General features: G+C 39.8%; 1 protein-coding gene across 4 annotated transcripts; it reads right to left on the reverse strand.

Moving 5' to 3' along the window:
• Window positions 1-1,401: 1,401 nt before the first annotated feature.
• Window positions 1,402-7,321, reverse strand: LOC105702617 (aftiphilin). Of its 4 annotated transcripts, none has more exons than XM_012430310.2 (9): window positions 7,083-7,321; window positions 6,815-6,942; window positions 6,557-6,673; window positions 4,616-6,483; window positions 4,201-4,413; window positions 3,923-4,078; window positions 3,800-3,860; window positions 3,393-3,524; window positions 1,402-3,243 (listed from the first exon to the last, which is right to left on the reverse strand). In XM_012430310.2, the coding sequence occupies exons 3-9, from the start codon at window positions 6,657-6,659 to the stop codon at window positions 2,693-2,695; spliced, it is 3,084 nt and encodes a 1,027-aa protein (XP_012285733.1). In that variant the 5' UTR covers window positions 6,660-6,673; window positions 6,815-6,942; window positions 7,083-7,321; the 3' UTR covers window positions 1,402-2,692. The 4 variants fall into 4 exon arrangements, with proteins under 4 accessions (XP_012285733.1, XP_012285730.1, XP_012285732.1 ...); XM_012430307.2 differs by having other exon boundaries at window positions 6,815-7,004; XM_012430309.2 differs by lacking the exon at window positions 6,815-6,942.
• Between the last annotated feature and the right edge of the window lie 4,498 nt (window positions 7,322-11,819).

Consider the following 11,819-nt stretch of genomic DNA (forward strand, 5'->3'; position numbering starts at 1 on the left):
CATCATCAGTTACAAATACGTGGATGGGGGGCCTTCGTCCCCCAGCCCTCTCTCGCGACTAACCTAAACTACAAACCAGATGACTATATTCGTCAGACAATAATTTCTAAAACCTAAGGGGCATGGAAACGAAAAAATCGGCCGGACCGAACTTTGAAAAACAGTTCTGACGAAAACTACTATATTTTTTGTATTTAGATATTTTTTATTTCGATTTTTTGATGATGAAAACGAGATCATTTTTTTTCTGGGGGGCTTCGCCCCTGAACCCCAAATTTTGCAGGGCCATTAACTATTATATCGATCTAACTCTTAATTATTTATAAAAAATAAAATATTAGAATAAGATATTATCTTTCTATATTTAAATTCATGTTTTCCATGCAAAAATTTGTAAGTAATAATTGTCAAACTTTGACGCGACGGAAACCCCCAAAAGAAGGCATCAAGATTTTAAAATTTGCAAAGTACACGTTCCTTCGAAATTCGACTCGCAATATCTCTAAATCTACGACGAATACAACAAAAAATACATAGAAGCAGTTATATAGAAAATTATATTCCCTACAAAAAATATTGTATGTTGTTCACCGGTATCTTACAAATTTCTTCGAAAAAATTGACGTTATTTGTTGTGTCAATAGACATTTTCAACTAAATTCAATATATCTACAAAACTATGCGAGATACTATAAAAATGCATATCTCCTTTTTTATAGGGAATCACACATTATTGTATCTCGCACAGTATTCGAGATATTTTTAAAAATTACAATATCTAAAATCAAAGAAAATAATTAATATCTCACAAACTAATTAAGATATCAACTTTTCCTTTATGATGATGTTTGTTCATATCAAACACAATCATAATCAACTGTTAAACCTTGGCGCCACGGAAACCGTAATATCCCCCTCACTTTTTAACAATGGCGTGAAACATCTCCCCGCTCACCTCTGGGTGGAATATTTCTCAAACTTTTCAAAGTTGGAGTAATTCCTGTTAAGCACGCTTTGGACTATCCCAATGGGCTTCTAAAAGACGTCAGAATTCGTCGATAGTGCCAAACTTAATTTGTAATTTGATTGTAAAAAACGGGCTACACTGGCGAGTGTCTTGTTTATTATAATTTCAGTAGAATGCATGCACTATTATTTGGCACGAAACTCTACCGAATTTCCTGATATTTAAATTTCTAGAACTCATAATCTTGTTTAATACTCCATCAATTTATAAAAGAAATCGCATCTTCTCGTTGAACATTATTTATCTATTAATATCCACAATATTTTACATAAAATCTCTCATGGTTCCCCAGTAGCCATTTGCCTTTTCGTTACGGATCCATGGGGATNATAATCTTGTTTAATACTCCATCAATTTATAAAAGAAATCGCATCTTCTCGTTGAACATTATTTATCTATTAATATCCACAATATTTTACATAAAATATATTACATTATTGTTAATAAATAATGAACATAACGATCGCATCCGACAAATCCTAGTCTAATAACCATCGTAAGAACAGTTTATGTCATATTGAAGTACATATGCTCTTTGTATGGAAATTTAAGTTGCAGATTAAAAGTATGACTTGGATCTCGTAAATTGCTTAACCGAACGTTTACGTTATAAGGATTAATTCCCGGTATAGTCGAGTCAATCTAAAGTAATTGACTTGTCATTAGTAATCAATTTATGTTAAGTATTTATTCTTGAACAAGAGCGAATGACTTGACTGTTCATTGAGTTGAATTGCAACGTTTGCTATTCAGGAAGCTAAAATACTCTTGAAACAAGTTATTACGCGACAAGAAAAAGGTGAGGAATTGTACGAAATCCATTCCTACCTTAAACTCTGGAAAATACTCTTTCATCGTTGATTTTTCCTTTTGCTAAGCACATATCACTATTTATCGTTTCCCCTACATTCTTGGGCTTTACATATAAGTTTGTTAGACTAACCTTTAAAATTAAAAATGAATCTCGTTTAAGTAATTAACCAATAATATGCGATATGTTTCACTCAGCTGAGCAAATTCATAGAGACTAGAAAATGGCCAAATTTGAGTACTTAATGCCTTGTTAATTTTACAAGACTCTAAAATGCCCTGCCTAAACTTAACATTACCAAAACTTAACAGAAACAAATATTCGCGTTTCATATTATGCAACATCACAAGTAATTATACATACATATACGTACCAGGGCGTGTCAAAAAGATGATACATTATATAAAATTTCCTTCCTTTAAACTGTATATATAATTATTGAAATAAATAGGCGTATGTTATTTTTTAATAGAAAAATCCAGGGTATTAAGGAATTGTTGAAAAAACTAATTCTCAACAAGGTGATCGAAGAAGGGACTGAATTCTTTGATACACCCTAATATGCATATATTTCGGAATGTGTGGTGCATTGCTTAGCACATAAAGCGATTGTAATATCTTCAGTATTGTAACGTTCATTGCCGTTAAGCAATGCATTCGTCCATTGTCACTTTGAATCAGAAGAACAGTGGCGAATCAGAGACTGGTCTGAACACAGGTTTGAAAGGTAGTAGGAGTCGGTTTTGTCTTTTTGTAAATGTACAGATATTGATAGAAACGTCGTCCTTAGAAGATATATCCAATTCTTTTTCGCAATGTGTACCCTTTCAAACGCGCATTCAGACCGATGTTACTCAGCCAGGCATTTTCCGATTTATCATTGCACCCAAGTCTTGAACAATTTGCTTTTTATCGGGATTGTGTAGCAAAGTTCTCGCACTTAAGAAAGATAAGTCGGGTAGCTGCTTAAGGACCCTTATAGTTTCCGCTCTGACTGTCATTGGTCTTCCATACCTATCCATAATCACATGTTCTGGACTTTGTAAATGTTCCCTTTTATTAAGAGAAGATTTTCTGTAATGCTCATGCTTCATTCCCTCAGATTTGGCTAATTCGGCCTTGCTAGACTCAAGTTTACCAAAGGAATTGCTTGATGGGAATGGTTTGCTATGATGTTGTGGAACACTTTTTTGAGGTTTCTGCGATAAGACTTTCGATTTTGCCCCACCAACTGATTCCATTTTCTTCCTCCACTCCACTGTACTTGGACCAGGTAAAGGTTCAATGTGTTTTAAAGGGTGTTGTTTCTGCGATTCAGTCGGACTAGTACGTAAAGACTCCGCAGAACGATGTACTTTTGAATGTTGAGAACTGTGGTCCTGCGAGGAAACTGCATCGATTGCATCTGTTGAATACAGTATTATATTAACGAATCCAAACATATAACATTATGTAATGAGATATTAACCTAAAAATCATTGTGCAGGTAGTACTTTGTTATTTTCGACATATCAGAGGCATATAAGGGTAAGGAATTCTAGCATTCAGACTTACAGTAATATATGGAGCTCCTTGAACAAGCAGCGTGATGATGGTAGGAATCGGAATGTGTGGAGCAGTGAGGTGTTAGTAGAGGATCAAATGGACACAATAAATCCAATGGTAGAAGAGCGGAGAGCCCACCACCTGTATTACATAATGTGAATAACTGAATCACTTCCGAAGTGTATACCATATCCCAATGACATGTAATGGCAACAGCAAATAGACAAAAAAAGCAAGATACATGAGTTAAGAAGCGTGTAAGACGAACTTTTAACATCAACAAAAAATGTACTTAAAGAGAAAGTATATCGTACTTTCTACCCTCGATCAATAAGAATGCACTACATATAGCATTTAGTGAAAGGAATTAGATTTGTATAATTGCATATTATAGGACTAGGAGAGACATTACTTACTGGAGTCCAAAGGATTCACCAGACCTGAGCTATTCCAATCAAATTGTGCTGCTGGTACCTCCTGCAAAAAAGTTATTATAATCAATACATTTATTTTATATTAATTATGATTTCAAGTATTACCTCTGAAGATGAAGAATTTTGCTGCTTTGTTGAAGTGGAGGACGAAGTTGAAGGTTGTAGTTCAGTTGTAGTAGAGGCTTTAACAGGTTCTAAAGGTGAAAAACCAAGATTTGCTGCAAACCGTGGAATGTTAGGGTTCCATCTTGGTCCAAATAACTAAAAATATTGAATCGTAATTATTAATTTATTCAATATTCAACCACTTTTAAGCTCAGATCTTTCATTTCTTATGAAATTCAAATTTTATGAAAATTAAAACTGAAGATACTTTGGCTTACGATATTACGAGAATCAATCCCAAGTGCACTAAGGAGCACATTATTACTGGAACTATTTGCCCATTGGTAAGTCAGAGCATTGGTTTCCTCAACACTTTTCAAACTATCCCAAACCTTATCTGATTCAACTATTAAGAGTTTTAAATATGCTTCTATAACTTCAGGAACTGAGGGAAACATATTTGTTATAATATCCTCTATCTTATTAGCAGCCTGAAAGGTTTTGAAACATCATTAGAGGGCTTCTTGATCATAAAATAAGTTGCCTTAATTCAGTGGGGATGATGAATCTATTCATTATTAAAGTACGAGTTTACGATCCACCTTAATAAAAGGGTTAACGTGCATTATTAAGCAAGCATGCTGAACATGAAAACATCAAACTAGTGAAATGAGAAAGATGATCTACACTTACATTCTTATTTTCTATTCGACTTATCGATTCTCTCAAACTAATTTGAGGTCTTTCTAATACAGCAACTGAAGACGCAAAATCACCAAAATCACCAAAATCATCATCTCCTTCAACGTTATCTCTAAATTCAACAGTTAACTCAGGTTCTTCCATATCTGGAGCCCATTCCACAGCCAGACCAGCTGACTCACTTGAAAAATCTGCAAAGTCTCCAAACTCGTCATCTTGTTGCACGGCGCTCTTAAATTGAACTTCCAACTGATCATCCTGCTCGCTTTGCTTATCTACGTGCTTCAAATGATTAATATTTTCTGCAGTCTTTACTACCATATACCGCTCGTTTGTTATTTCATTACAAAATGGAAAACTTGTGAAATCAGCAAATTCATCCTTTTTTATTAGAAAAGGAGAACCATCTGGTGGCAGTGTGTTTTCAATGAAGGATGAATAGGTTTCTGGTGCGATAACTTCACTTTTGATTTGCAAAATGTTACTACCTGTTCTGTTAGAGTTTGAAGCATTTTCTTCATGTTCCCAAATATCAAAATGATCATTACAGATTTGGCTGTTCAAAGCATTATGATTTATTGTAGAGATTGTATCATTGATACTGATCTCATCTAATTTGGCATTTGTAGGTAGAATAATATTAGTCGTAAATTCTGCAAATTCAGAAACTTTACTGTTAGAGGCACCACTGAACTCTTCACTTTTGTTGTCTTTTAAACATGAGGATGCTACAGACGATTGTACTAAATTGGCAGTCGCCTTATCCTTTATATCTTCAAAGTAACTAAAGTTGTCTGATCCATCAGAACTACTTCTAATATCCACATCCTTTGAAATACTATTTACATATGTACATTCTGACTTTGATTTTTGCTCCATAATTGTGTCAAACTTTATACCAGAGTCAGTGAAATTATTTGTGTTTATAACAGATGGTTCTTCTTCATTCTTGCTTTGTGTTAATTCATTAGTGCATACAGTATCCAAATTTAGATCGAATTGAAAATTAGGCATAAAAGTGTGTTTATTTCCATCGTCTGACTTTGACATGATGAAATTTGAAACATTTTGTCCCGTTTCATCTTGATATTCTTTTTCACTTTTACTACAATCATTTTCTGTGGAGACATTATTGTACTGTGTCATTTCATAATCTTTTAAATCACAATTAATTTTTGTCTCATTCAAATTATATGAAAGTTCGCTTTTTTTTTGCATATAGTTATCATTGTCAAGACGTGGATCATCGTTGTGTACACTAATAATCCCCACTGTATCTTCAAAATGCGTATAGTCATAGAAATCATCATCAAGATTTCGCTGTACATCTGGTACATCTGAAGGATCATCCAAAACCAAGCTAAGTGGCTCTGGTTCATCATTCATCTCTAAATTATTCAAGGAATCTTCACGTTCGCTCCTGGATTTTATGCTACCTGCTAAGCTACTATCGTTACTACTAACTACATTGGTGTTAATGAAACTCGCTGCATCTAAGTCTTGATGAATAGAAATGTGATTGGAACTATTGGTTTCTTTCTTAACATTTTCCACTCTGTCATTCTCAGATTCACTTAATTCGCTATCTTTTACAAAATCTAGCTGCATATCATTGTTTATGCTACTGCTGTTAGACCTATTATCTAATTTTATACGGCTCACTGTGTCATTTGACTTTTCCACAATCAAAACATCATCAGTAAATGAAGGCGTTAAAGTGCTTTCTTCTTTGCTGGAAGTATCTAAATGCAGAGAGTATCCAGTAATTCCATTTACTTTAGGTGAAGCAGCATGAGAAGAAAATGGAGTCCTGACAGGAGTGACAAGCTTTTCAGGGGAATCAGATGCTACGGACGATCCTGAAGTAATAAAAATATAGAATTTATTAAAACCTCTTTGTAAAAACAACATAGCTGTATTTCACACATATACCATCAATTCCACCAGTTGTAAAGTCCCCAAACTCATCGTCATCAGATTCCTCAAAAATATCAAGAGGTGGTGGCGTTGAACTAACCAAAGGTGGGAAAGCCATGGCTCAACTATTTCCTAAATAAATAAATGAATTGAAAATCTTACCCTTACTTAGCTTAATAACTAAGTAATAAACAAGTAAATCGAATCTTCAAATGAAATATACAAGGAAACATCCATTTAAATCAACTGTGCGTCACTTAAGTAACTTCATACCTGAGATGTAAATCATGAGTTATCTCGTTCATATGTTAGCGTGATAAATTTATCTACGTAATCAACAGACTTCCAACATTGCAAGGTCTTTCGATATGTTTGTTCGGCCGTGTCTAGGTTAACTTTCGCTACATGCCGTTTTCGAATAAGGTTGCTTTGTTATATACAAAGGTCGCTCAACCTAACCTTTCTAATTTATTAATCCAGAATGTCAAAAGCAAATTCAATATGCTGCTTTAATGCTATACGACTGTACGTTACTACTCACTGTTTCTCGTGACGGCGGCAGTTTTCGTTGATCCTTCCTGACCGACTTTATTTCCAATCTGCCATTCTTTTGATTTCAATGATGAGAACCCTTTGTAGTTCAGAACTATCGCCGACAATCGCGGGACAATAAAGACTGATAGGAGTCTTTAACTGTACGTCGTATTATTTGACTGAGATCATGAGACATTGGGAACATCACCTACTCTCCAAGAATGACTCGCGCGCAGCTGCCAACGCGCACCTGTCATTAAACTTTTAAGTAGACAGGCACGCAACAGAGATGAGTTGAGAGATTACTCACGGGCAGGGTCGCGCGATCGTATCGTGTGCTACCCCCTGGTTTCATACGCTGGACTCCGTCGATGGTTTCCTCCTGTCCGCTCTGCCCTCTCCGGCCGCGCAGCGTACTAGCGGCGGGAGCAGTGCGGAATTCGAATCGCTCGAGGGGCAGAATGAATTTTCTAAAGAAAATAAATATTTATAAACAAAAACCATTAACGAAAATTATTTAAGTATTACTGTGGAGCGTCTCTGACCCACCTAACGTAGTTTTTGTTGAATGATAATTTACAGAATTTTTTCAATAATATAATAAAACATGTTCTATTAAATGTTAACAAGTTTCTTAGTGATTCAATTGTTCCATCTACTGAACCGAAGTTAGAATATAGATATAGAAGATAATTCTTAGCTTAAAAAAAATAGTTTCTAAATATATATATAGTGAAATGCCGTAGAAAATTTACGATGCATCAACTTTCGAACATAGAAACGAATTCGTGATTTCAATGTCTCTTATACCGGGTATTTCACCTGACTTGACCACCTTAAATATATCGCTTATTTTGTATGACAGGAAAAAATCATGGGGAGAAAATATTCTGTTCGACGGCGCCAATACGGTGATGGGCCGAATTTTGTTATCAAGGTAATTTTTTTTTTCGAGATTTCAGTCATCGTATTTTTTTTAATGGGACTGCATATTATCATTACCACATTCTTATAGCTTATAAAAAAACGAATCCAAGGAAGTGCAACATGTTTACCTTCACGTGACCTTCAGCGAGAAAATGTTGAAATGTTTGTCAGTAACTTCAGTACGCGTTCGAGGACTGTAAATGAAGGAATTTCAATTTCATTTTAACAGTCTTAACCCTTTGCGGTCGAGACTTTTCCATTATAAAGGCTTTCGGGCGACTGAGAGTCGCCTCTCGTCCGTAAAGGGTTAAGTTAAATCTTTATTTTAGAAGGTTTTCAAAATGTGCGTCATGGACCTGGATACATTTTTGGAGGCGGAAAATAAGTTCTTGCTGTACACTTTTAAGCTGTTCTACAGTAATTGATTTACATTCATGGGGAACCCTTTGTCGCATGTATTCTGGTGTTGTGGGATCCCCCAGCAATGGGGGGGCCGATAGGGAGGTACTCCCTCCAGGTGCGGCCAGCCGTAAGGCTGATAAAGTTATTCTGGTGTTGTGGGATCATCACTGTAAACTTTACTTTTTAGATGTACCCACAGAAAGATACAAGTGGCGTAAGATCCGGCGATCGAGCTGGCCAACAAATTCGTGCACCACGTCCTATCCTGACCGTCCTGAAGTTACTGACAAACATTTCAAAATTTTCTTGCAGAAGGTCACGTGAAGGTCAATATATTGCACTTCCTGGGATTCGTTTTTTTATAAGCTATAAGACTGTCGTAGTGGAAATATGCAGTCCCGTTAAAAAAAAATACGATGACCTTGAAATCTTGACAAAAGAATGACCTTGATAACAAAATTCGGCCCATCACCGTATTGGCGCCTTCGAACCGAATATTATCTCTCCCGGATTTTTTCTATCATACAAAATAAGCGATATATTTAAGGTGGTAGAGTTAGGTGAAATACTGTGAATGGTGGTGAATTTCCCCACCCGTCACAAGGGGTGTATGAAAGGCCGGAGTGCGGAGGGGTCCCCTTGGTAATCATTAGGTTAAGGCTGGAAGTAAGAAAATAAGGGAAAAGGTGGCATTAAGACCTTAGGTACGGAGACACTGCGCGCCGGCTGAGGAGTACCGCCGATTGCCCGGTTCCGGGGAAACGCGTGACGCGTCCCGCAATTAGGAGGACCTGTTGCCATCGGTCTGTGGCCAACCTAATTAGTCGGCCTAGTGACCCACTTCGACGGGGCCAGAGGGCAGGTCGGCTCCCGGGCTTAGGTCCGGCGGGGCCCGCTAGGAGAACATCAAGGCGGGAAGCGGAAGTCCGGTCAACGACACCGCCATTGCCAAGGGGACCAGCCACGCGGAAGGACCTCCCGAGGACAGTGGAGCAGTTCACTTAACCGTCCCGACAAGGACCGTCCCGTCCCGACACCCGTCGTAGCCGGTGGTCGTCCCGTCCCGGAGGGAGCGTCCCGCCGAGCACCCGCTGTGCCGTCCTTCCGCTGGAGGAAGTCCCGTCCGAGAACGACCGACGACCGATGAGCCCGAACCTGCCCAGGGGGCCTCTTAAGTCGCGCTATTTTATATCCCGCCTATAGTGCCGCGAGTCATTTCCGTCGTTTTCCGTGTCCGCCTCGTGCCAAGTGTAAAGTCCGTTTGTGAGCCGGAATCCCGACGTCGGGCGGAGGGTGCCGACACTCCGGGTTTTGGGGAGTACGGCCGACCGGCGACCGCGTGGCGGGCCGGGTTTGAGCCGCCATTTTCGCGCCGGGCTGCACCTTCCGGTCCGCGCGGGCCGAAGGAGTTCGGGGCCGCGTATTGGGGTTAATTTCCGTAAGAACGCCGGGAAGAGACCCTCGCCCGCCTATTGTTCCGAGCCCCGTACCTTATCACATCGCGATTCATTTTATTGTAATTTATTGCGTCCCGCCAAGGGCCCGTCCTGTTCGACGGGCGCCCCTTTTTCCTTGTAACGATCAGTCAGGTGATCGGACGCGACCCGGGTGAAACGGCGCGCTAATAAAAGTCGATCTCGTCGGGATCCCCTATTGCCGCCATTTCAGATCTTTTTCTTTTGCCTTTTCCGCAATTCCCGCCGCGAGCCGTAGGGCCTGAAGGGACATCTTCGCACTCGACGAGTACCGCGGCGAACCCCCCGCCTCTGCCGTGCCGCGAAGGGCGTAAGGTCCTCGCGGGGTTGAGTGGCCGGTTGGCTACACCCGGTGGCCAGGACCAGCAGACGGGGACATTGTGCTCCAGGCTACCCGGTTCCGGACAGCCCGAGGTGCGCGCGCGCACCTGGCGCCCTAAACAAATTGGGCCGTCGGAAGAGCCGAAGACCGGGCTCGACCCCTGGTCAGGACTTGATACCGGGCGTAGGACTATTTGACGGTCGAGAGGGTGAATCCCGTCGCAATACCCGGTATATTTACGTTCTACACTATTCTTCGAATTCCTTGAATAAACGGACATCTGCAAATCATTAAATGAGCATGTAAATGAACACCCGTAATCATAAGAAAGACTTTTCTTATCCGAGTTGTTTATAAACGTAAATCACCATATCCATGTCGTATTTGAAATAAGGGCAATAAATCATTATGGATTTCCACTTTTAAATAGACTTTGAATCTATTTCCGTTTGAAATCAAATACTCCCAAAGAAATGAGAATATTTGAAAAGAATCGATCAGAATGATACTTGTTCTATCTCTGAATCAACTCTCGAAAAAGTTAAAAAACACGCGTAACTCGAAATAGCCACATTGGCAAAAACAGATGAAATTAAATGATCTATTTGCATTTTCAACACAAATACAAATAATTAAATAACGTGTCCGAAAAAGATATGGACAACGAAGGGTTAACATTACGACTAGATGGCACAGTTAATTCGAGACGACATTACTCGTGGAGAAATTGATCCTCCATTCCCTCTGTTAATTACTTGATTGCGGTCGCTACAAAATGACAATCCGCCTTGCGAGCCGCGGGAGGAAGGGGCGATAAGGCGCGAGGGTGAACGACGACAAGCGAGAACGCCGTCGGGAGGCATAAGATCCGCGAGAGAGCAACGGAGAACGCCGCTGCGGATGGGACGAGAACGCAGCCCGGGGTAGAGAGAGAGTCTTCATCGCCGGCACGAAAACATTGACAATAATCCGGTTATCGGGGAACCAACATCAAGACCATCACAGCAGGGGTGGAAGGCCCGAGGCCGGAGTTCTGAGAGTGGTAATGGAAGCACGAGGCCATTGCGACCCGTAGGAGCAAACGAGAACGCCACGCCCCTCGAGCCCCTGGTCGCGGCCGAGCAGTGCCGCCCACGCCAACGCGAAGCGATAATTGGTCAGGGCCCGAAGCCCGGCCGCATAAGTCTGTCCTGTTCTATGAGACGGATAGCATATCAAATAGACCATCTCCCTCGGACACACGGCCTCCAGGGCGGATATAGAGAGACACAAGTATGCAGTCCCCTTACCACGATCTTATTGAGTTTCATATATGTTGAAGGACACAAAAATCTAAGAGACACGTGATTTTTTATATCGGCAATGGTCCACAATTAAGGGGTGAAACAACCCCCCAAAGTTTAGCAAAAAATCGGGTTTTTAAATATTTTTCGTAGGAGCAGTGGAGGGATTTCGACGAAACTTTGCAAAAACGTATTCTGTATAAGGACGGTGACAACACAATATTGTTCAGCAATGTTGCACACCCTCAAGGGGGTGAACTACCCTTCAGGTGACATTTTTTTGTAATATCCATTAAACAAGCACTCCTACTTAAGTTCCACTTACGCGATGTGAT

This window comes from Orussus abietinus, unplaced genomic scaffold, assembly GCF_000612105.2.
Source record: "Orussus abietinus isolate OABI.00-Male unplaced genomic scaffold, Oabi_2.0 scaffold893, whole genome shotgun sequence".
In the NCBI taxonomy this organism is placed as follows: Eukaryota; Metazoa; Arthropoda; class Insecta; order Hymenoptera; family Orussidae; genus Orussus; species Orussus abietinus.